We start from the raw sequence: 26,261 nt of genomic DNA, 5'->3' as shown, positions 1-26,261 counted from the left end.
AAATCTCCTTCATGGCTGCCTCATTAAAAAAAAAATGAAAATGAAATGGTGTCTCATCGCGACGAACTTGTATTCATACGAGGGTGCCCCAGAAGTTCGCGGAATAACGTCATTTTTCACAAACGCAAATAGCTATTATCTTGACATTTATTGAGAATGTATTTTAAACTAATTGTGGTTTAACGTTGGTATTTTTCTTTTATTTTTTATTTTACTCTCGACATATTTAGTATCCATAGCAAATGACCTACCCTTACCCGGAACAAGAGTTAATATTGGTAAAACGTCGTTATTTGATATCGCTTTACGGTGAGTAAATTATCCGCCAATTGACGTGACGTTACCAGCATGTCTGGACGACATTTCATAAAAAAACTTCAACGTCATTACTGTTTCCGTTTCAATTTCGTTGTAATTGGAGTAACATCATTGTTTCAAAATCAAAGTCGGCATGACGTTCACTGTTAAAAAAATGTTGTTTTTTTGTATTTTTTTTTAATTATCCAAAGCAATAAAGTATACTTTCTGTTCAATATTGAGAAAACAATATTTGGGATATCTAAGGATTCAATGATGAACAAATGTATTCATTTGAAAACTATTTTGTGCTTGTCGGGGGAACTTCCGGTTTAGGTGGGAGGCCCCTAAAGGTACGTAATTGTAGTAAAACAATAAAGACATCCTTAAATCTCCAAATATAAACAAAAAAAACGCTTCTTTTATTTCAGTGAAGATCGTAATTTATTTCACTCGTGATCAAAATAATAGTTTTACTACTGGCTAAAATTCGCCATTCGTAAAATAAAATACGATCTGAAAATGACAAATATATAAAATACTCAATATATTTATATACTACATTTCGTGCTTTTACTTAATTACCACAATAATAGCTTTTTCAGAAATTTTTGAAGTTTTATAACTGATTACATGAAAACTACTGGACCTTTAATTTATTATTTATAATATACATACTATGACATTTATTTCGAAAACCATAACAACGTTCGTGGTAATCGCCTGATCCAAGATATATAGTGCAAGGACTGAAGGTGAAGGTGTGTTTGTGTTATTTATTAGACTTTACTTGAATTCTAACATCAGACAATTTAAGAAATTATGTCTTCAATCGTTGATAATCGGCTATATACAAGGCCTTTTCTTCTTCTGAAATTTGCATTTTTCTAAGAGCAATGCATGAACCACAATTTTATAACAGAGGTCATTCGAGTATATTCTGAACACCCGTCATGACTAAGATACTTGATGTAATTCTAAACCATTGATACAACAAGTGATACTTAAGAGTATGGTTATTTGAAGTGTTAGGGTGCGAAAATAGTACACTGTTAGTACGAATAGTCTCTATCAAACCGAGATACCAAGTGCCATTTTGATATTTTGGATACATTTTGACTTTCAGACCAGGCCCTAATTTCTCGAAACTTCTTAAGCTTAACAGGCTTAAGTCGCTTATTTCAGTTAGCCAAAAATACATACTGAAAATGGATTTTGATAAATGAAAAATGGTTTATTCTGATAATCATACAGATTATTCCTACATAATTTCTAAAAAATCTTGAAGAAGTAGATTTAAAACATTTTATAGAACAACAAAAATAGTAAGATTAACCTTATCCTGTTATAAGGAACTTAAAAAGTTTCGAGAAATTGGGGCCTGTAAACACGATGGAAAACCAAGCCCTAGTATTCACAAAAATAATGGAACAAGTGCGTTCAAAATCGAGAAGAAAATAATCATTTTTATGATATTCTTGAATTAACTTAACAAATAGAATATGACAGAATGCACATAATTAAAACCTTTAAATCGGTATCTTATTGTTGTTGTGAACTGTGTCATTAGGTCCTGAATGTCAAAAAAAGTTTCTTGACTGTCGGTTCGTAAATTTTACTCCTTCAATTGTCAATATCAGGACACATTTTTCGACTTTCAGAAAATAACAACACCATTCTCAGAAACAAAAAGGTACTGCTGAAATGTTTAGTTAACGCACATTTCGTGCATACCATGCTTTTAAAAAAAGATAATGACTATTTATTACACTTAATATTTCCTCGAAAATGACTTCATCTGCTCCATTATATTCGTGAATATTTGTCACATAACGCTTTAATCAAGAACTGCACGATTCAACTTAATTCTTTGTATTGTTAAATATAAGTCAGATCATAATGATTATGTTTAAGTCATTTATAAAAGCATAACTATGGTCAACACACATTTGGTTTACATTTCATCACTGCACATTGAATAAAATACTTATTACATAAAATGCCTTGTCATCTAACAACTCCAACACAATATATGTCACGAAGAACCTCAAAGAGTCTACATCTATCATACAATAGTCAGAATATAGAACATAACAATTGATATTAATAAAAGCGACACTTTGTAACTGTTGAAATTGCTGGCATTGATGCCAGGCTGACGTGTTCCATCTGGTCCTTTAGGTGAAACTGTTGTCTGTGGCGACGATGACGTCACTTCATGGCCCTCGCGATGAAAGCCATTGTCTTCAATTATAGACGTATAAAACGCTGCCGAGGCTTTTGGGGTTCGGGGTCGATTTGGATCAGAGAAATTGACGTAATGTAATCCGAAGTGTTCCGAGTAACCCCGCATCCACTCGAAATTATCCATGAATGACCAAGCCGTATATCCTCTAACATCGCATCCGTCCAGCCGGATTGCTACAAATACAAGCATATGGTGAAAACATGACAACACAGCACCAATTATTAAGCGTTATACTACAAATGTGTTCCTTTCTTTTTCTTTTTAATACGCCCTGTAGATGAACCAGTAAAACCTGGTTTTTGTTTTATCGACCAAATGTAAATTCATTCAAACAATTATAAATGGCATATACATGTGCACCATTTTATACAAAGCTTTATACCAAATAATATCAATGTGAACACATTCATGTTGATCTTACTCTTTGTTTGACAACCCCGATTAGTATTTGGGACTTATTTCTACAAAATAAAAAAGTGAAACCTACCTTTAAGAACCTCATTGATATACGCCCTATAGTATCGTATTCGCCACAGATCGTTAATGTCACCTGTGTTATCAGACACGCCATTCTCTGTAACATAGACGGGTATGTTTTCGTAGTGTCTACGAATCCAGTTGAGACCAGCGCGCATGCCCCAAGGCGTCACTTTTAACCATTCCGATCCGGATCTACGTAAAAGAACATTATTATTTTTTAAATGTGGTTTCCCTGCAGCGTTTTCACAATATATCTAGTGAAACTAGTGAAACTTTTACTTAACAGTAACTATAAGCAACATCCATTTGAAGTGGACAAAAAAAACTGAACTTTAACCTTGTTAAAATGCTAGCATGATAATACCCACCCTTCCCAAGAGGGATCTTGCTCTGTATGAACATCCATATCGTAGTCAAATCCCTTCAACGTTAGATTATTTACACCGCTCTTCACCCGCGTTGACGTGTACATATTATAACCAAGGAAATCGCCGCTTCCTGAAAAAGTTGTTTCAAAACCATTCAATTCAGTCTAGTAACCATTTGTTTGAATAAAAAAAATGGTTGAACATTCTTAAAGTGACTAATTCATCAAGTGAACTTGTTTCTTTAGTTTTTCATATAAATAATGAGTGTGATGTAACAATTTCGACTTCAATGGGTATTTTGAAAATACTCTGAACATAGGTTGTTGATCAATAAGCTACAAACTATTTCAAAAGCTGCTTCACAAGGTCTTCATTGCTCATATTATAAGTTTGGTGTAATGTTATTATACACATAGAAAGAATACATATCGGTAGATTAAAAGCAGGACTCAGTATTAATGTTTACCTTTCAACATTAGTTTTTCCTCCTCCGTAAATACCGGAAGTCGGGATTTGTTAAGCCCTTGTTCCAAACTTTTATTGCCGACCTGCCACTTCATGACATCCGGATAATCTCCATTACCAAATATCGGATTTGCAAACCAACCGAGAGAGAATTGGTTGAAAGTTTCAGCTGCTTCAATGTCAGACAAGCTGGTCTTGTCCATTGGCTCTCCGTTCGTATGACTTAAAACAATGCCAACCATTCCTGTAGAAGTTAATAGTTAATTTTATATAATTGTGTAAGACAAAAACATATAAGAGTGTATAATTAAAATAAGTATGACAATGACTATACATTTACTTTAAACAACAGTCTACTTAAAAGTACCAAGTTTATAGTGTTTTAATTAAAACAACCTTTTTGAGATGTTCTATAATTTCTTTGATAATACTGGTAAACGTTTGCGTGAGCACGAAGCAAGTTGTGAGCTGCTCTGTACGCGTTTTCCGATGCATTTCTATAAGGATCGTAAATATAATTTGACTGGACCCATGGCTCATTATGCGTCATCCACAATTTTACCTTTTGAATAGATAAAACAGATATAACCTATGTATTCTATAGCAAACAAAACTAACAACCGTTTAAACTTTACACACACAATGAGCCAGGGTATGGAGAAAATTAAATTGAAATCCTCAAAAAAATACCTTTCTGTAAGTTTCTGTATTTCTCTTTGTAAAGCTTGTAGACTTTTCCATGAGCTCTAATCATATTGTACGCAGCCTTATAGCCTTGATGTGTGTGGCCTGGGGCATTCTCGGCCGTTTCATATCCATGGTGAGCTACAACCCATGGCTCATTGTGTGTGACCCAAATTTTAACCTGGAGTAAACCAGATGTACATGTAAGATGGAACTAAAGTTTTAACTACAAACCATTTAGAACATGATTTAAGACTATTATAGAACACATGATATCGGGTTTATTAAAGATCGCTGAAAGAAGCCTCGCATTTAGAAATACAAAAAGGTCATACTCGATCGCCAAAGTTGTCAAACAAAACATCGGCGTAGTCTGTGAAGATGTCTACAATGCTATCATTGGTCCATCCCCCTAGTCTTTCCAGGGTCAACGGCGAGTCCCAGTGATTCATTGTGACCATAGGTTGTATGCCCGCATCTAACAACGCGTTGATCAGTTCGTTGTAATACGCAATACCTTTAATAATATAATACCAAAATTACTTTACCTCCTTGATCAACTGGACAAGATAAGTTATTAATATTTGTTCATTATTTCATTCGTCTCTGAACCGCATCATTTGCAAATTTTCGATAACACCTCAAAAACAAGTTACCTATCTCGTTGATGTTTCTCTTGGTTCCATCCGGCAGTATTCTCGGCCATGATATGGAAAACCTGTAGTGGTTAACCTATGAAAAAAAAATATACATGTGTGTGTAGTATACTATACTATTAATTAACACAATGATCTAGCCGTTAACACACTCATTCGACGTTGTTAAAATTATACCAATAAAAGAAACAGATCAGTAACTGTTATCTGATTCGATCTCAACTTCTTAAGCTTCCTTTACAAAGTTTAGTAGTTTGGAGATTACATAATAATTGTAAATTAATAAGTTTGCAATGCCACTTGCCCCTAAATCATCGAATAAAACAATCCACACCCCTCAAATGGAAAGCAACATGAACAAAATGTAGTACCTTGAGATTTTTCAGCAAAGCAATGTCTTCCCTAAACTTGTGGTACGTATCGCAGGCAATATCTCCGGTGTCGTTGTTTAAAATAAGATGTGAGTGTGAAAAATAGTCCCAAATACTCTCCCCTTTCCCTGTGGAAACATTGTGAAAAATTTTTAATGGGTATTAGAAAACCATTTTGTCTGAGGCAGAAAACATTTGAAAATATGAACTTAGCTTTATGCCTATAATATTCATGTGCAGTAACCAACAAACAAATTAAGCGTGATTTAAACTGAAGTTATACTGATGTTACAATACTTAATCCAGTAATATTCATTGGAGTCCTATAGTTACCGTCTTCGTTCCATCCTCCTTCTACTTGGTAAGAAGCTGTAGCAACGCTCCAGGCAAAGTCCTCTGGAAAACTCCCATACAAGAACTCATCTAAGAAACTTTGGTCTGTAGACACTGGATGCTCTGGGAACCCGTTCCTTAAAATGGTCTCCCGATAGAACGCGGCCGACTGTTTTGGCGTTCGTGGCCGTTCAGGATCATTCATGTCAACATAGTGAATTCCGAACTTCTCCGTGTAACCTTTTGACCACTCAAAATTGTCCATTAGAGACCACGCCGTATAACCCTTTACGTTGACATTGTCAAATACAACAGCTAAAATGAATAACACAGTTATTTAGAGCGCGTACCTTGCATCAGTTTTCTTGTATCCAATTCATATTTGTAAGCCAGTATTAGGAACAATTGAATGTGGTGTAGAAAATACGCAAATTATATGAACTAATTGATAAGATAAGTATTAATGGATAAAACGGCCTGATCGACATTTAACCTTAATTCTCATATTTTGCACCTTAACTAAATACGTAATACATTGCAATACAACACTTATTTTCTTATTTTCATCTTTTAAAGAACGAACATCCTATACCTTTTAATAACCCATTGATATATTCACGGTAATAGGAAACCCTATGGCCATCCATCAGGGTTCCATTGAAGTCTGACAGACCATTTTCAGTGACATAGATAGGAACATCGCCGTAGTGATCTTTTATCCAGTTTACCATTCCACGAAGTGAAAAAGGAGTCACGAACAACCATGACGACCCAGACCTGCAAATATATTATATCGACTTTACATACATGACGTCAAGAACGTTTTGCTTCTTTGTAGAAAGGGGATATAATATTGGGGATATAATATATGTTGCAACAATCATAACTCAATTTACAACATAACACCAAAAGACATTCAAAATCATACATGTTTTTACAACTTTTTAAAACGTATTTTTCATAGAATGAGTTGATAGATATGTCAAATAATCAAATATTTTCTCTATTTTTTTCATAAATACTGAATATTCGTACTAAACCATTCATCTTAACCAAATACGTGTAAATTGTAATAAAGAAGTTTTTGATAAAAAAAACTATACAACAATGTTCTCCTACAACAATCGTCCTATATAATCAAATATACAATCAAAGCGTTGTTGTCAAAAATCAGACTATTCAATATCTAAATTAGCTCCAAACTCTTTGTTTTAACATTAAGTTTACATAACTAAAATACAAGGACGAGTCAAAACATTAAATATATAAAGATTTTTCATAGAAATATTTTCATCTTCATGCCGTTGTATTACATGAATGTCGGCATACATAAGACACGACTACATACAATTATGTGCACTATAAAACAGTTAATTGTGATTGTGAAAACTAGATAACCAACATAGTACATGCGATTTCACATGACATTGTAAGAAACTATATCTGACAATTCAAGAGTGAAAATGGCACGCCTATGTAATGACCTTCTGTGTATTGAATATTTATCAAAAACTCACCCTTTCCAAGACGGATCTTGGTCACTTTCTATGTCCATATCATTGTAGTACGTGCCGTCTGCCTTTAATTGAGCGTCAGCTACGCGAGCGGCTGTGTACTGGTTGATGCCGAAGAAATCGAAGGAACCTTAAATGATTATTTATTTTGCATTATAGAGACAAATATATTATCGAGAACTCTTGGTAAAATACTACCGTAACTAAATGTTTAATATTGAGTTAAGACTGTTTCACGCTGTGAAATGTATTTGCATAATCAATAAATGTAATGTATAATCAATAAATGTATGTGCATAATCAAAAAATATATGTGCATAATCAATAAATGTTTAATCAATAAATGTATGTGCATATTAATAGATGTATGTGCACAATCAATAAATGTATAATCACTAAATATATGTACATAATCAATAAATGTAAGTGCAAAATCAATAAATTTATAATCAATACATGTATCTGCGAAAAGTGCAGATTGCAAAAGAAATGGAATTAGCAGTTGGGGACATCGTTTCATAAAATTAGCCTATAGATGATATTGTTTCGAGGAAACTTCTTCTTCATTATGGTACCTTTGACCAATTGTTTTTCGCTCTCCGTAAAGTGAGGTAGTCTCGGTATCGTGATGTTCAGTTCTCGATTTTTTTTATCAATTTGACGACGCATTATACTTGGATAATCGCCATCCCCGTAGACAGGATTTGCAAACCTACAATTTAAACATACCAGTCTATATACTACTGGTTTGTGCAAGTTTAAATAATCCAGGCTGTACTCCAACAATACAATTATATATTCAGTAATACAAGTGTACACAAAAATAATCAATTGTTCTATTTATACCAGCCCAAATGGAACTGCAGGCGCCTCTCCACGGCTTCTATGTCCAGAGGATTTTTAGGATCCTTTGGTACAGCAAAATCACAGTTCAGCGTTATTCCAACTTTACCTAAAAGGCAATCACTTTTATACAATGCAATGTTATGTAGTTTAACTAATAAATGCATACTTGCAACAACATTGATGTCATATATACCGATAACAATGTTTGTGCTGACAAAGAGGTGTCGTTACACGCAATTCAACAACAGTGAGGTAATGTGACTGATATGTCTATGTGAAGTTTATTTGTAATGCACACGTTTGGTGTATATTAAACACCTTACCTTTCTGTGTAGCCTTGTATTTTCTTTCATACAGTCGATACGCACGCGCATGCGCAAGAAGTAGGGTATGGGCGGCTTCGTAATCTAAAGTTCCTGATTGTGCAATGCCTGAAACGTGGTTTGTTCATGGCATTTTAGTACTTCATAAATACACATAGTATTTAATATGCTGAAATGATTATAAATTAATAAACGGATAAATTGTTTTATTACAAACCAGGTGCATCCTCTCCATTGCCATATCCGAGGAACGCTACGACCCACGGCTCATTTATCGTGATCCAAAACTTTACCTAAAATCAAGTTCACAGTTTTTTTAATAAATCTTTTTCAAATTGATTTTTTTTTCAAACACATGGTTTAATCAACGAAAAAAAAAGTGAACATACCCTATCCCCGAACTCCTTAAAGCATACGTCAGCGTACTTTACAAACAAGTCAGCCGTTCTTCTGTCTGGCCAACCACCAATTTCATCCTGTATTATCTGGGGAAGGTCCCAGTGATAAAGTGTAATCATTGGCACAATATTGGCTTCCAGGAGCATGTTGATAAGTCTGTTATAATAATCTACTCCTTCCCAATTTGGTACTATTCCAGTTCCATTCGGAAATATACGTGGCCACGCAATGGAAAAACGGTAATGACTGACCTAAAATCGAATTACAAAAAGAATCACTACACATTGTAAGCGATACCAATATTCACTAGCAAACCATATTAACGAATATAAAGGGATATACAGTCATCTAAAACGTATGTCACCTTTAAAGCTCTAAGGAGGTTAATGTCTTCTGGAAACTTATGGTAACTGTCATCGGCCACATCTCCAGTGTCACCATTTAAAACTTTGCCAGTTGTGTGTGAAAACACATCCCAGATGCTGTCCCCACGACCTTGAAAATAAGAGTTTAAACATTGTGTTGTAATTAGTTAATTAATACATTTTTTTAATTGCATGTATGCACTTCGGGGCATTTTTTAAAAACTTTTATACTATATAGGCTTTGAGAAATATTTATGAACAGCCCCCACCACGAAGGAGATAGCAATTGCACTTTATTTATACTTCACTTTATATTAATTTCTTTCAGATCGAGTGGGACAAACGCTGACAGGTTATAAAATCGCGCTCGTGTCCGTTTCTGGGTAAGAAACCAGTACTGTTGAGCGGCCATGAAACAGAACTCTTTGTGGGGATCGAACCCAGAACCTTTGGAGTGAATGGCGGACACCTGATCCACAAGACCACTCTCACCCCAAATGTTTTTATCTTCATAACACTGCCAGTTATTGGCAACACATGCGCTGCGTATACAATGAATTCGATTGTAAGGCAATACTATTTACCTCCGTCCTTAACGCCTCCCTCCACCTGATACGCGGCCGTGGCTGCAGACCACGAAAAGTCGTCCGGAAAGGTACCGTAGTAAAAATCGTCGTCATAACTTTTGGTAGAATTCAGAAAGCCATTCTGCTCTATCAGTGATCTAGATTAGGAAAAGTGTTTCAAAGAATAAACATATTATCGTTACCAGGGAAAAGTGGAAGGACACAAGTAGCCTTGAAGCGGCTAAAGGGTTCACAGAACAACACGTTATACCTACAATGCAGCGAAGCGATTGACATGTAAGCAAATATCTACCCACCTGTACCAATAGGCTGAATCTCTTGGTGTCCGCGTTCTACTTGTGTCCGTGAAGTCGACTTTGTACAGTCCGGCCTTTTCACTGTATCCACTCGTCCATTCAAACCCGTCGAGAAAAGACCACCAAGTGTATCCAAGAACATTACAGCCGTCAAGTTTGGACGCTTTAAAGCAAACACACATATTATTTGATCGTTATTTAAATTATTAACATTGTATACTGTGTATTATGATAAATTTATGAACAAAACTCATTAAAATGCGAAAAACATCGAATTTGCTTTCGGTTTACCTTTAAATAATTCGTTGATATATGCAGACATGACGTCGATTCTGTGCTGATCTCGTAGTGTGCCAGAGCTATCCGACATTACATTGTGAGTGATAAACACCGGTACATTATCATATCTGTCCTTTATGTAATTCAGAATGTAACGCATTCCTTTGGGGTACACACTCATATATTCGGTACCTGAGCTGCACGGAAAGTTATTATACAGATGTAAGTATAAGTTGTTTTATGTTGATGATTGGATAAAATACAGCAAGTATGTGCATCGTTTGAAAGATAGAAAACACATTTACATTTAATGTAGATTAAAACAAAGATATATGCATTGTCCATTACACTCACGCTTTACTGAAGTATATGGTAAAATATAGGTGATAATATTTACAGGTTTATTTGTAAGTTCAAATCATTAATAACTTTCATAAAGATCAGTTTATCAATAATATTAATTTATATATTGTACACTTATAAGGTTATAAAGGCGATCGCAAGCCTGTTGAACTAGTATTGTCTGTAGAAAAAATTACAAGAAACACTGCTTTGATTGATAATGGGCATTTATTCAAAATGCCATGACATAAAATCGAAGTCAACAAGAATAAGTTGACTAGTGTTACGTTTTATGTTTCCCGTAATACAATGTCTTGATGGACAAACCGTCAAACGGCAAAGCCGCCGCCACATGAAGTTCAGTGTGATCAAAATATACATACCTTGGCCACAAAGGGTTAGTTTCTGTGCCAACTTCCATATCGCACATTATATTAAGCTCGCCTATACTACACTCCTTGTGAAAACCCAGAAATGACGAGGAATGAGCTACTCCTATGTAATCTGCGGAACCTAAAATGTAAGAAAATATAATTTCAAGACATATAAACCGAAAGAACAATTTAACTTGTTTAAGAATCCATATGTGATATTTTATCGAAGGCCATTTGCATTATACTATAAGTCAGTAGCGGATCCAGGAATTCAAAATTTTATTTCACTGAAATTTGAAATGCCACGTTTACAATTATTGCTGCATTTCAATCCTTCAATCAAGCATACTTTTATACATCTTATAAAGTTTACCTACTTATGAAAAATACTAAGTATATATAAATATCAGCGTTTCAGTTTTACGGTATCAACTTAAGGTAAAAATGAGGGTTCATTTGCCGGTAGACTGGGGGAAGTACACGGACCCATGAGCCCAACCCACTAGATCCGCCAATGAAGAGGATTCATTAATACGTTTAAAACATTGATCCTTCGGATTATTGAAAATAAATATGTAAAAAGAAAACATACAATTTTGAAGCTATTCATAAATAGGTAGGTTCTACCTTTTATCATCCGTTTCTCATTCTCATTAAACGTTGGCAATCGCCCAGCCCCTCGACTGTCAATGGCTTTCCTCATCACTTGTGGATAGTCACCGTCGATAAGTATTGGGTCAGCAAACCAGCCAACGTGAAATTCAAGCCCACGTTGGGCAGCATTCCAGTCCATAGGATCATCACGATTTTTAGGTTCCCACCATGCTGCATCGAGTGCTAGACCGACCTCACCTTCAATTCAGCGGTTTCATTAGTATAACGAACACTGTCCTTGTAAATATGTACTCAAACACTGATAATTATTGTAATCTTTTAGGCAAAAACAACAACAATTTATTAAGGTGCTGAAACAGGAAAAAGGCATAAGGATATATTTTTCAACTAGCCAACTAAATTAGATATAAGTAAGCATGGTCTACACGTAACAGGCAAAAGAATCTTAGAAACGTTCAAACATTTACCGTGCTGGGATGCTTTGAATGTGGTTTCATATTTCCTGTAGGCCATCGCATGGGCTTTAATCAAGTTATGAGCAACTATGTAAACCTTTGTGCCATTGCTTTGAATACCTGTAAAGATAAATAATTGTTTAAGAAATAACTAAAAAAATGTATATATATTTAACGTTAACAACGATGTTTAACACAGGTACATATTTATCGATACGTGACTGACCGGGGGCAAAACTTCCGGTATCATAACCTAGCCTTGCGAAAACACCAGGTTGGTTGACAGTCAGCCATCGTTTCACCTACAAAGAGAAATGTTATGGGCATAATTTGATAAATATCAAGCATATTTGTTATATATTTTACGTCAATAATAACTCAATTTTATATTGAAATCGGTTTCTACCCTGTCTCCAAACAACCGGAAGCAGGTCTCAGCATAAGCCACAAACGCATCTACGGTGGAAGCCTGCTCCCAGCCGCCATTATCCTGAAGCGTTTGCGGTAGGTCCCAGTAGAATAGCGTCACCATAGGCTGTATTCCAGCATCTGTCAGAGCATCGAGGAGGTTGTTGTAAAAGTTTACACCTGCCTGGCTCGTGTTCCCACTTCCTTGTGGATAGATTCGAGCCCATGATATCGAGAAATGGTATGTTTTTACCTGTAAAGTTATCTTATATTTACACATGTTTTAATGATTTATGCAAGAGTTTATAAAACGTACTACAGAAGCAACAACAACCAAAACAAGAGCAACTATTCCTTCAGCTTCTACAGCTAATACCTCTTATTCTACTGCAATTACTACAACTACAACGTCATTTACGATGACAACATTAATGCCTACTACTACTACTACTACTACTACTACTACTACTACTACTACTTGTTTCTGTATTTCTGTAGTACTGCTATTATTTCTACAACATTTTATCAATAATTTTCACTATTCGAGAAGCAGCAATTGTATATAGAGATGAACGTGGTCATATAGAAAAAAGATATCGCTGTTATTATTATATGGGGATCATTATTTTTCATTACAGCTGCACACCAACCAGCCTTGGACGTCCACGGTCGATTAACATATCGTATGAGGGTCGAAGTCGGAAGCCTCAACCTCATTAGAAAAAAACTCAGAATGATTAACGCTATAATAATATCTTAATATTTCCTCATTAACACCATTTGGAATAAAAAAGCGTTAGCGTTGCAATACAAATAACGGTTAAACACTACAAAGGAAAACCCCTTACTTTGAGTGCTTCAAGGCGCCTTATGTCTTCCCGGTAGTGGTTGTAAAAGTCGGCTGCGATGTCTCCATTTGAATTGTCTGATATCTTGCCCGGTACGCGTGAAAATGTGTCCCAAATAGTGGCGCCACGACCTAAAGTTCATTTCAAGTGAATTTATTAAACAACAGGTTTTCAATTATGTATATTTATAAGTGAGAAAATCGCCTGATCAGATTTGTTTACAAACGTCTTAGTTATCGCTTTATGTAAAATGAAAGATGAGGTCGTTGATACAAAACTGGTATCGTTCTATCGGTTGGATTGTGTTGTTTTGTTAACAATATGTGTTGATTATAATATTTTTCAATGTGTACGTAAGTATCTATCAATAAAGATATTTACCTCCTTCACCGCCTTCTACTTGGTAAGCAGCGGTTCCGGTCGCCCACTGGAAATCGTCAGCAAACTTGCCCCAAATGACTTCATCCGGGCTAGGTATGTCTGTCTTAAAACCGTTGTTTGCTATGATGTTCCTGAAATACAATAATAACAAACATTTAACAGCAAAATTTAAAAAATCTGATTTACTTTGTCCTTATTGGTAATATGCTAGAGTCAGTCAAACTTAGTACTTCTGTGATGCATATTAAAATAGAACTTAAAATATTTAGCAGTATAACCGTTTACCTGTAAAATACTGCAGATCGCCTAGCAGTTCGCTTTCGGTTGGGGTCCTTAAAATCAACAGCGAAAAGTCCAAACGACTCATTAAAGCCATTGTTCCATTCAAACTGATCAATCAGCGACCAGGCCGTGTAAGCATGAACGACAACATTGTCTAACACAATGGCTGAAGGGGAAAGGTCATACTTTTAGATATAGGATTTAATTAAATTGAGCACGTGTATGTTCAGACATTAGGTCATTTAATATTACGCTATCGTTGGTGAAGTCCAACCTTCCTTTAGTTATGTAGGTTGCACGTTGTATGCAAAATTTATCCCTGCTGCATTATCTAAATTAAAGTTAGTATTTAACGTTATAGAATATTACAAAAATGCTTTACCTTTTAAAACTTCATCAACGGTTTGTTCCAAGAACATAATTCTGTCAGTGTCGTTTGTTGATTTGTCAACACCAGAGACACCGTTTGCCATTATATAAATGGGCGTATCACCATATGAATGTTTCACCCAGTTAAGAGTTTTCCTCATTCCCCATGGTACCACCTTTTGCCAAGGTGACCCGGATCTACAGATAGAACGGTCAGGTTAAAAAGAAGCTACATATAGACATCCAATGGATTACAAAATGACCACAAAGTATTAGTATATATCAACTTGGACATTGTTCGTACCCTTTCCATTTTGGGTTAGAAGAGCACTGCATTTTGTTTGAGACCAAAGTACATTCAGCAGTTGAGTAAACGTTCAAAGCGAAGAAATCTGCTGAGCCTAGAAAATAATAAAAAGCAAAATATTTAGTGAATTTCAATAAACATCTAAGTAAGCTTTGTGGCACTGTACAACGTAAAAATAGATAATGAACAACAAGAGTGTTTACTTATGATAAAAAGATAATATTAGAATACCGTTCAGTTCGGCTTTTTCAGCGTCTGTAAATTCCGGTAACAATGAAGATTGCAAACCAGCAGCAATACTTCGATCCGCGATAGATTTTTTTAGCATCTCTGGATAATCTCCCTCCCCTCCAAATAGAGGACTAGCAAACCACCCGAGGCTTCCTTGCATTGCTTGTTCTGAGGCTTCCCAGTCATCTGGCCGGAATTCATCTTTAGGCTCATGCCAATCACCAAACAGAGAAATACTTATCTTACCTAAAAAAATGGTAATGCTGATATTTAAGTGACATTCTTATTCACAATCAATACATACACATCAATTTTGACCGATAAACCTTTAACTACTTGCTAAATAATGCATTTATGGAGAATATTTATTACTTATAACATGTTTGTAACCCTGTATTTAATAACGGAAAATGCAAAAATATTAAATGATTGGTGAATGCTAGATTTACTGTGATCAACTTCAGTCTCATAATGTAGAAATACCATGTTTAATGAACATTTTTTTCAAATTTAACTCGGTATCCTTCATAAGAACAATTGTTTTCGACATTTATTTATCATTTTTTTAATATCAAAAAAAAGTATTAGAATTGTGGTAAATCTTATTTGGGAGTAAGAGTGCATCTTGTAGTATCTGTAAACGTAAAATAATGAATATATACAAGACTTCGTTGATTTATAAATAACATGATATTGTGAAACACATGTTATAAAACGCACTTTAGAAGCTACTTACCCTGTTGTGTGTCAGCATGTTTCCGTTTATACAATCGGTACACTTTTGAGTGGGCTTTCAAAAGGTTGTGAGCCCTTTGGAATGAGTCTTGGCTAAACCTTGTAGTTGCTTGGTAACCTGGGCCTTGATAGCCATCAGGATATCCGAGGGTACTTACTGCGTATGGATCATTAATGGTCAGCCAAATCTTTACCTGAAAAGCCACAAGACTAAATGTTCATTACAGATTCAATTAAATGCCTTAGTTAACCATTCTCGTGAATCCTAAATCCTAAATATGGCAACAAATGTCACAATGCTGTTTGCACAATAACTTTTTTTTATTCAAACATATACAAAAAGCACTTCACACAGCTATACGTAGAAAACATTCGACATGTATATAAAAAGTATCTTTCATATGAAGAACCAATTGTTTTGCGATTTTCTGATATAGAAAAAAGGGGGGAGATTGGGCGAAAAAAAAATGAAAGAAAGAAAATACCGAATATATAAGTATTTTTCAAAATTTCGGAAGTAAGAAATGGTTTCTCTGTTTTTTTTAACAGAAAATGTAGAATTTTAAAAGTATAACTATGAAGTTAATGCAGCTATAATTTCTTTCAACGATTATTCCTAATAAAACATATTTTAGATTTAGTTCAATTCTAATATTTTTTGAGTGGAGAAAGCGTTTCAAATTATTCCACAGGTCTTGTATGATATGGCATTCCCAGAACATGTGGTTTATTGTTTCCTCAAAGTTGGAACACAAGTTGCATAAACTAGAATTGGATAATTTGCATTTAAATAGATATTTATTTGTTGGTATAATTCTGTTGATTATCTTAAACTGAAAGGCTCGTATACATGTGTCAATTGTTGCTATATATGGCAGTGAATATACTTCTTTCCAATTAAGTGTTTCGTTTGCACAATAACTTACCTTACTACCAAATTGAGAGAAGCATTCCTCAGCATATGCAATAAAAGCGTCCACAGTTGTTGCATTAAGCCATCCTCCTTGATCTACAACATAGATGAAAAAGAGTTGAATCGGTTTATAAAATCCAATAAATTATCATTTTACAACAATACATTCAAATCATATTTTCAGTATAAGGTGAACCAACATTATGATATTTACCTTGCAAAGTTTGCGGCAGGTCCCACTGATACAATGTTACTACCGGTTGGATATTCCATTTTAAAAGCTCGTCAATAAGATTGTTGTAATAGTTTATGCCGTTGATATTTGCAGATTGGCCTCTGCCTTTAGGAAAGATGCGAGTCCAAGAGATTGAAAATCTGTAGAATGAAACCTGCAAATAAAAATCGCCATTTGTTTATATCAAATATACTATCTTTTTAGCTAACTATATGAATTATAGGACTTCAAAACAGTGTTATAAGAAGTATGTTAAGCAGGGAAATAAACAAGACAAAAATGGTATTAAATTCGAAAATACCCCTAGGTGACGAAGAAGTTGGACGTCGTCTTTATAATGCTTATAGCTATCGGCGGCTATATCTGCATTTTCATTTTCCAAAATTGTGCCCGGCATTCGGCTAAATGTATCCCACACACTCGGCCCTTTACCTGTGTACAATAGAACAGTATCGTGTAATTACACTGTACGCATGTCATCAATAAAATTCAATAATTTCAACCAGACAAACACTCACCCCCCTGATTCCAAGCGCCTTCTACTTGATACGCAGATGTTGCCGCACCCCACATAAAACCTGTGGGAAATTTGCCCTTCAGAAATTTGCCGACATAGTCCGGAGCTGTGCCTCGTCCTCCAATGGCTGGGTATCCGACTTGGTAGCCATGTTCCGCAACAATCTAGATTGTGAATGTCCATGTGTTAATCTATATATTAACATGTGGCTAATGCTTAGAAAAGGTTTCCCAAAGGTGTTTCTATTATGATTGTACTGATGTCTTTTATTTAAACACGCATCTTACATATTTTTGAATAAAATGAAATATCAAGACAACTCAATCGAGTTTAATACGATTGAACAGTTGTGTTCTTTATAATGATGGCTGTTCCTGTCTATTAAAAAGAACAGAAAAGGCATAAGATACATACCTGTTTGTACCAATACGCTGATCCCTTTGGTACTCTGGTTCTTGTTGGATCTTTGAAGTCTACGTAATGTAACCCAAACTTCTCTGCATACCCAACGCCCCATTCAAAGTTATCCATCAGCGACCAAGCAGTATAACCCTGCACGTTACATCCATCCAACTTGATAGCTACAGGGCATCAATCAAAACTGTTAAACACTTTAACTAACACTGTTAAGTGACACTCTTATTCAAAATCAATACATACATAAGTATAAAAGACATAACTTTTAAGTGATAAACCTTAACTACTTACTAAAAAATGCATTTATGGAATATTTTAATTACTGATAACTGTCTTATAACAGTGTAGGTAATAGTTGAGAACGCAAAAATATTAAATGTTTGGTGAATGCTAAAAGATTTACTGCGATCTACTATCGTCTCATTAGGTAGAAATAACGTGTTTTTTGCACATTTCTTTCAAAATAAACTCGGTATCCTTCTTAAGCACCATTGTTTTCGACATTTGTTCATCCTTTTTGGTACATGTATATTAAAACAATTGTATTAAATGTGTTAAAACGTGTGTGTGTGTGTGTGTGTTGTTGTTTTTTTCAATTTTTGACGTTGGGTTTCATGTCACTAATTGACTTGCTACTGGGCTTTTTCCTGTGGTTTCTTTTGGATGATTTAAAAACCTACCCTTGAGCATTTCGTTGATGTACGTTCTGTAGTAATGAATTCGGTGATAATCCCTGAGCGTTCCGTTTCTGTCCGAGATGCCGTTTTCTGTCACGTAAACCGGGACGTTATTGTATTCCTTCTTCAACCAGTTGAGAATCTTACGCATCCCAAAGGGAGTAACTCGTAGCCAGTCCGATCCAGATCTGTTGTGATATAAAATTGTGTTCATTGTTTACATATGTCGGGTGGTTAAAATTGGATAAACCACACTTCTACTCTGAACTATTGTATACTGTGGCGGTATTAACTTGGGATATATATATATATATATATATATATATATATATATATATATATATATATATATATATATATATATATATATATATATTACTACTTCCTACAAATTTGTAATAAGTCTTAACGAGTTTCGACTTGTAACCATTACCCTATCCAGTCCTGTGTCCCAGCACCGCGGATATCCTTGTCGTCGTCAAAGCTACCTTGTTCGTCCGTTTTCTTGTCAGACGTTATCACACTAGACGAGTAGAAGTTTAGACCAAGGAAATCAAAGGTACCTTTTTAAATAAAATAGATATAATATAGATAATTGCTTTAAAAAAATGTGTGCAAGTTCATTATTTTAAAGAATGCATACATCTATGAAAAAGGAAATTATGTACTGTATAAAGCTAACTGAACATTTGTAAGAAAGCTTATCTCGATTCAGAGAAAAGGTAAATTATAAACTTCATTTCATTACATTTGAATTTGCTTGTCGCAAAGTCCAAGATAAGACACAACATTTCTGTTACCGTTGATGAAAATTTTCTCCTGAAATGTGAATTCTGGCAGCCTAGACTTATTGTAGCCTTGGATTTTGCTCTTCTCAGCCACATTTATTTTCATGACCTCTGGATAATCTCCGTTCACATAGATGGGATGGGCGAACCAACCAAGGTTGAAGTTGATATCCCTGTCGGAAGCTTCAAGGTCATCGGGGTTAAACATGTCGAACGGTTCAGACCAGCCAACATTCAGTGTTATACCGACTCGACCTGAAAATAATAGTTTGAATTGTATCAAACAAAACGATTCGCAATTTTTTTACATTTAATTATTTCAATGTATTTTTTGTGTAGACAAATTTGTTTAAATGCTACTTTGCAAATGAAACTTCTTGAAATGTTTACGATGAATGTATTTATTAAGCCTGAAAATAATATGTTTGTTTCTGATTTCATGACAAAAATGGGGAAGGTAGGTCTGGGAAGAAATATTGGAATGCTATTTATTAGCCTATTTTGTTAACTTAATAGTCTTTCTGTTACCAAAACCTACTTTATGCTTCAGAACATCGACACACTCAATATTTGAATCGCTGGTATTGTAAAAGGACGAAAAGACTTCATTTTTAAATGTCAATACAGGAAAATCAAACGAATGAAAAATATGTTACTCGAGGCAGTAAAAACGTCTAAGGTCGGGGCGAAACAATAGGACAGGTCGGGAAACCTGAAACAAACTTACATTTTTACGCCTTAAATCTTTAAAGCTGCACTCTCACAGATTTACTGTTTTTATAACTTTTTTTATTTTTTGTCTTGGAATGACCAAATTTTTGAGTAAATATCTGCATACCAGTGATAAATGATTGGTGACAAAAGATCAGATCGCAGATGTTCACATTTCCCTTCGAAAATCAATGTTTTATGGCTTAAAGCGTTACTTACGGTTTAAGATTTTGCATACTACATCAATTTTTGAACTTAAATAAAGTAATCGGCGATCTATGTTTTAGTCAGCAGTCTTATATGACTGGTTTACAAGCATTTTGGCATAGTTTGGCTCGTTCCAAGACAAAAATAATGGAAAAAAGGTTGCCAAGACGTTTAATCTGTGAGAGTGCAGCTTAAATACCATTTTGTTCCTTCGGGTACGCTCGATACGCCTTCGCATGCGCCCGTATGATATTGTGTGTAGCAATGTATACGTTCTCTCCTGGCGACCAAATCTGTGGCGGAAAGGACGCTACGCCATACCCGAGGTAAGCGACTATCCAGGGCTCATTGAATGTGATCCAGATTTTTACCTGAAACGTGACAAACAGCTATAATTATGACCAAGTAAATATTATTAACGAATTAAACAAATAATTATCTTCTTTAGATATTACCGTACATCAAAGAAGCTGAAATATATGACGATGAGACACTGATTTATTTACTCTTCCCTCGTTTTTCCTTTAATATATCAAGTAGTGTTTTCAACGAGCTTTCCATACCTTGAGCAAATAGGACTGCCAAATGAAAACTAATTGAAACTAAAAATGAGTTTTGATCAAAGATAAATGTTGTAAATCAATATGTACCCTATCTCCAAATCTTTCATAACAGAGCTTGGCATATTGTTCGAAGTGTTCAGTTGTAGACTGGTTAAGCCAGCCGCCATTCTCTTTCTGAAGGTGAAGGGGCAAGTCCCAGTGGTAGAGAGTCACCATCGGCTCAATACCTGCATTATCGTGTAATATGATACAATAAACGCTTTAGAGCGGACACATTCACATATTGACAAATCAAATTGTCTTGTGAATATGATTGATCATTGTATGTAAACAGTTCTTTGATTTTTAAAAGAAAACTAATAAATTCATGATATACGCAATAAAGCATTGCTGTTTATATCGTACCAAACCAGATAGATTACCTGCATCCTTGAGAGCATCAATGAGTTCATTATAATAGGCGATTCCTTTCTCGTTTATAGTCTTGTTAGTACCATCTGGCATGAGACGAGTCCAAGCGATAGAAAATCGGTAATATTTTGTCTGAAAATGAATAAAATCTTCAAGCAATGAGTATTCGAAGTGTTAATTTCATCACTAATGGACAAACCAATTTAATGCGTTGATGGGCAGTTCGTGGTGTGTATACGTTCAGTATCATTTGGGCCCTTAACATGTGCTGTAAACAGCGTTTATATTTAAATGTTTGAATACGGGGCTCGCCCCAGTAGTTTTCATTGTAATATTGGAAGCGGATGTTAAGATAAATAACATATACAATAATGCCCCAGTCAATTGTAACCCCCCACCCCAGGTCCGGGGAATAGCAGGAACTTTGCCTTTCGGTCCAGCTTAACCCAGGTAAAGTCCCAACCCTGCGGAGACGGCCTGCTGGTACAATCCCCCCAAATGCCCCCGCAACCCAGGGACCCCACCGCATTCACCCGGCACAGAGGGGCCATCTGGAAGGTAAAACCATGGCCCATTTCCCCGGCTATCCCCGGTATACCCCCGGACATGGAGGCGTGGTTACATTTGACTGGTGCATAACATACGATGATATAATAACAAAATCACTGAGTACTCATTTTGAACGTTCAATACCACCACCCCAGTGAATCCCTGTTTTGCTGATCGCTGACTCGAATATTTGTTAATAAGAACTTGATGCATGTGTAGTTCTTCTTTGTGTGTTTTATTGTCGTATGTCTTATGCCTTAACATTTTGCCTCTAAACTGAAGATTCGTTAAGTGTTGGCTACTTGGCTTGTTCCTGTAACTTTTATTGTATAATTGAATGAAAACCTACTAAATCACCCAGTCACTGTGCAACTGTAGCAATATATTACCCCTAGGTCTTTCAGAATCTTGACGTCATCCATATACTTGTGGTAGGAGTCACAGGCAACTTTCCCGTTATCGCTGTTAAGCACCTTCCCTGGCGTGTTCGCATGTTCATCCCAAATGCTCATTCCCTTGCCTGAAACATAGATTAAAAAAACTGATTACTTTCGTATGCGACCATGTGTTGTTGATTATATTTTTCTCCTTTCTTTCTATTTTTTGAGGTACTGAAATATAAACTTATTAGTTTAAGCTCAATTTTGAAAACAGTTATAAGCGCGAGCTTGTTAACTTAGTAAGCATACATGTGTGTATATACATGTGTCCACATTAAAAGTCAAGCGAATATTCGATCGGGGATTGAAAGCAACATGTCATAACATTAATGAACTTATGTTCTGTGTTCTGTTCATTCAAGCGTGAAAACAGGCATCTAATGGTAATGCAAGGCCCTTACCGTCTTCGTTCCAACCTCCCTCGATCTGGTAGGCTGATGTAGCAGAGCTCCAGGCAAAGTCCTCAGGAAACATGTCATAGTATATCCCGTCCACGTGCTCGATTCGCCCACTCGGAAATCCGCCTGGTCCGCAATAACCTCGCTCGAAACCGCCATCTTTGATGATCTTTTTTGAGTAAAAATGAAAATTTTGAAATATTGCCACCCTTTACAACAATGCACTTCCATTGTTTTAACGTAGGAATGAAAGTTTTACCTTGCTCTAACTTGCTTTGTGAAATTACCCACATAAGAGGCAGTAGTTTGCTGTTTCTACATAAAATGTACCTGTTTATAAAGGACTGCTGATGTTTTCTTATGCCTTAAGTTACCATCCATCTTAAAAACTCCATAGTTGTGAGACGTTAAATCCCGAACATTGAAGCCTTTCACCAAGGTTGCGTTACCATGCAGCATTGCTGAAAAAATGAACTATTAATTTGGGGGATTTGTTAAGATTTAATTCAACGTTATTTTTATTAAGACAGAATGAAATGCAATACTTTATATGGAAGCTAGTCGCATGTGCCTTGGAAACACATTAATGGCATACGGCAAAACCCCGCCTTGCCAATTTTATACAACGGCAGTACCATTTTGTGCTATCATGCTTTGAACATACATACCCTTCAACACTTGGTTCGCATACTCTCTGACCCATTCCACACGCATTCTATCTCCGACTCCCTCGTCCTTCATCGCAACACCTGTCTCAGACACGTACATGTCCAAAGACGGATATTTAGCGGACAGCTGTGTCAACACGTGAAATAATCCTTCCGGGTAAAAGTAGGTATCTTTTCTAAATAAAAGAAAAACATATAGCATGCATTGCATGGCATCAGCGGAAACGATCTGTTCCGAATAAAATACTTATTGTTTACAGCATGTATGAGTGGTTGTTGAATGTTTGACGTACACTTCATAAAGAGTGCAATTTTGGAAAGAAGAAAAAGAGAATAAAAGCTAAGACTGTATGGTTACCGTAACGTTGATTGGTCACGGGAGAGCTGGAATCCACGGGAGTTTGACTTGGAATCGTCACTTTTGACGAGAAAGGTATTGTAGTGAATCACACCCAAAAAGTCAGCACTTCCTGGTTATGCAAGAAAATATTAAAACTATTCAGTCAATAGTGTAGCAAAGTACGTTAAGTTTATGTCAGAGGTTGAAAAAGCTTAATAAGTGAGGACACGTTGTAAAGCAAAATTATTTTTGAATATCATGGTTCATCAGATATTTTCCCGAAAAGGTAGTCATACCTCTAGAATTGGTTTTCTGGGAAGCTGTGAAAATTGGGAGTTTTGAGCCCAGAATATTTTTCATTGTAGGTGAGTAATCTCCGGTATTGCCGAAAATCGGCTCGGCAAACAAAGCCATGCCATACTGTTGGGCTCTATTGACTGCGTCGTCCGACCCAGAAACATCTGGGTTCTTGGCTTTGTAAAAGTTAGCTTGCAGGTCTAAGCCAACCGTTCCTGAAAAATGTCAATGAACTGTTTCAATCTCATAAATACGGCATATAATTATGTACATTGTTTTAACAAGACAAATAAATGTTGTTGTTGTTTTTTTTATTTTAAACTGTATGTATACTAACGTTAAACAAGTAAATACAATGCGAATTAAAAATGATAATATTTCATTTAAATAAAAGCTAAAAGCTCTGTCTATATCATTCACAAGAATACTTGTACCTTAGTATGCTTACCGATTACGTGTACTTTATGTAACAACCGAATCACATAGATGTCACTGCAATTGCTGATAAGATATAAAAGACCAGCTTACCGTTGCGTGACTTGATGTACACGGACAGACAGGCATGTGTCAGAATCATGTTATGTACCGCCTGATAATACTGCTGGGTATCTTCCCCGTAGCTCATCGCTGCTAAGGATATCGGGTCAGAAAATGTTATCCACGTGATGTCCTGAGTTCAAAAAGCAACGTTTGGTCAACATATCATTATCGTTTTTACTTTCTTCCGTCCTCAAATATGAACCACTACAACTATTAAGTTGTCCGGTAAGCACAGTGGTTAGCGCATTCACTTCTCACCAAGGGGACCAGAGCTCGATTCCCTGCCTGGGCGCATGTGAGTTTGGATGATGGACATCAATCCGGGTTGGGTGGGGGATGGGGAAGCACAACTTTATATAACTTTCTTCACAATAGATATATGATAAATAAATAAAGTTTAAACATAACTATTTTCAGGTAGAACTCTTGGAACTAGAACACACATATAAACGTACAATTCTTACTTTTCTTTCTTCAACGCAAAGAAACAAAAACAAACATGTACCGTTTTTAAAGGAAACTCGTTCACAATTCGCTGCCCACGGGTGCATGCAGATTCGTCGATACCTGGAGAAGCCCATCCGCTGATAGTCTGCACATTAAAATCACATTTTGAAATGCAAAAAAAATAACATACAGAGAAAGAGTGTTAAATGGCTTACGATTTAAAATACGGCTTTCTTTATCGCCTTTGGCAGATACGATTACATGAGATGTAAATTCGTTTCACCAATACCTTCGCAAACGATTCATCAAACACTGTTATGTGAGGGGTTATTGACGATTTCACTAGCTCGGAGGTTGCATTTTGATAGAAATATACTGCCGAGGGTTGCAAAGTTGTCGCATTTGGTGCCAAGAGTGACCAATCAAGGGCGAATTTGAAACTTGTCACCTGAAAAATACAATATTTGTATATTTAAATTATCTGATAAAAAATGGAATCCAGACTGGTATCTGCAATAGCAAAATCATAGCCTACATGCAGACAGTAATCTGAATACGAAATACATATGGGACACTTTCATAGCTATGCAATATATACGATAAACAAATGTGTGTACCCCTAATTCTTTTAACGATGATATGTCCTCTCGTAGCTGTTTGTTCGCTGAAATAAAGGTAAATTGTAGGTACAATTATGCTACAAACCTTATAGAAACGTCATATTGACGAGGTAATAACCAAACGATATGTAAGAAGTGATTAAACGACAATGAGTATTTGTTATACCAGTACATACCCTCCTCGCTGTTCTTTATACTATTTCCAGGGTAATATTCGCGCGTAGCCACGCCCCATCGAAAGCTGGACGGAAATTTTTCGTACAAAAAGTCATCGGTCGAAACACCAATTACTAGCAAGAAAATAAAACAAGCGAACCGAATTAAATCCATCTTGTTTTTCATTGATTTATTATAAATCTAAACTGCACTCATTGTTAATGATATTTTAAACAAATATCAATTTATTCATGCAGGAGAACAATTTCAATCCTCCGTCTCTCAAGCGATATGTTCTAATCTGTTATGTGGCCGTCTACAATTGCTGGTTGTTTGGTTTTGGATGAGTTTGCAGACAGCACAATACTTCAAAAGTGTAGATCCAGATTTTAATATTCATTCCGGTGTCGTCCAGTCTTGAGGATTACTTAAACATCTTAAGCAAGTCAAAAATTAGTACATCTTTTCATTGGCGTGTTTGCAGGGTGGTGCTACAAATACCTAAATTT

The 26,261-nt window shown here is 35.7% G+C and overlaps 1 protein-coding gene across 2 annotated transcripts; it reads right to left on the bottom strand.

Annotated features, from left to right (window-relative positions):
- Positions 1 to 870: 870 nt before the first annotated feature.
- LOC128231252 (lactase/phlorizin hydrolase-like) lies at positions 871 to 25,988 on the bottom strand. Of its 2 annotated transcripts, none has more exons than XM_052943819.1 (54): positions 25,773 to 25,988; positions 25,594 to 25,640; positions 25,266 to 25,424; positions 25,035 to 25,121; positions 24,518 to 24,659; positions 23,989 to 24,204; positions 23,711 to 23,822; positions 23,353 to 23,528; positions 23,015 to 23,145; positions 22,688 to 22,853; positions 22,236 to 22,366; positions 21,309 to 21,429; positions 20,974 to 21,113; positions 20,523 to 20,694; positions 19,418 to 19,660; positions 19,051 to 19,180; positions 18,621 to 18,805; positions 17,938 to 18,104; positions 17,525 to 17,687; positions 17,308 to 17,438; positions 16,986 to 17,160; positions 16,785 to 16,867; positions 15,860 to 16,052; positions 15,124 to 15,369; positions 14,890 to 14,986; positions 14,599 to 14,783; positions 14,220 to 14,382; positions 13,935 to 14,065; positions 13,554 to 13,684; positions 12,704 to 12,958; positions 12,524 to 12,599; positions 12,310 to 12,417; positions 11,855 to 12,079; positions 11,237 to 11,366; positions 10,524 to 10,708; positions 10,233 to 10,395; positions 9,934 to 10,073; positions 9,349 to 9,479; positions 8,975 to 9,235; positions 8,803 to 8,878; positions 8,586 to 8,693; positions 8,263 to 8,368; positions 7,992 to 8,128; positions 7,420 to 7,546; positions 6,495 to 6,679; positions 5,903 to 6,217; positions 5,570 to 5,697; positions 5,199 to 5,274; positions 4,878 to 5,059; positions 4,549 to 4,723; positions 3,860 to 4,102; positions 3,394 to 3,523; positions 3,033 to 3,217; positions 871 to 2,718 (listed from the first exon to the last, which is right to left on the bottom strand). In XM_052943819.1, the coding sequence occupies exons 1-54, from the start codon at positions 25,936 to 25,938 to the stop codon at positions 2,363 to 2,365; spliced, it is 8,592 nt and encodes a 2,863-aa protein (XP_052799779.1). In that variant the 5' UTR covers positions 25,939 to 25,988; the 3' UTR covers positions 871 to 2,362. The 2 variants fall into 2 exon arrangements, with proteins under 2 accessions (XP_052799779.1, XP_052799780.1); XM_052943820.1 differs by lacking the exon at positions 4,549 to 4,723 and adding an exon at positions 4,255 to 4,420.
- Between the last annotated feature and the right edge of the window lie 273 nt (positions 25,989 to 26,261).

Source organism: Mya arenaria, chromosome 4 (assembly GCF_026914265.1).
Source record: "Mya arenaria isolate MELC-2E11 chromosome 4, ASM2691426v1".
Classification (NCBI taxonomy): domain Eukaryota; kingdom Metazoa; phylum Mollusca; class Bivalvia; order Myida; family Myidae; genus Mya; species Mya arenaria.
This window is presented reverse-complemented; position numbering and strand designations above follow the sequence as displayed.

What these genes read in the sequence shown, in the direction of transcription:
- LOC128231252 (XM_052943819.1), bottom strand. Translation starts at nt 25,938, where the DNA reads ATGAAAAACAAGATGGATTTAATTCGGTTCGCTTGTTTTATTTTCTTG. An exon ending in GGCGCCTTGAAGCACTCAAA is followed by an intron (nt 12,959 to 13,553) that starts GTAAGGGGTTTT and finishes ATAACTTTACAG; the next exon opens with GTAAAAACATACCATTTCTC. An exon ending in TGAGAAACGGATGATAAAAG is followed by an intron (nt 11,367 to 11,854) that starts GTAGAACCTACC and finishes CTTACATTTTAG; the next exon opens with GTTCCGCAGATTACATAGGA.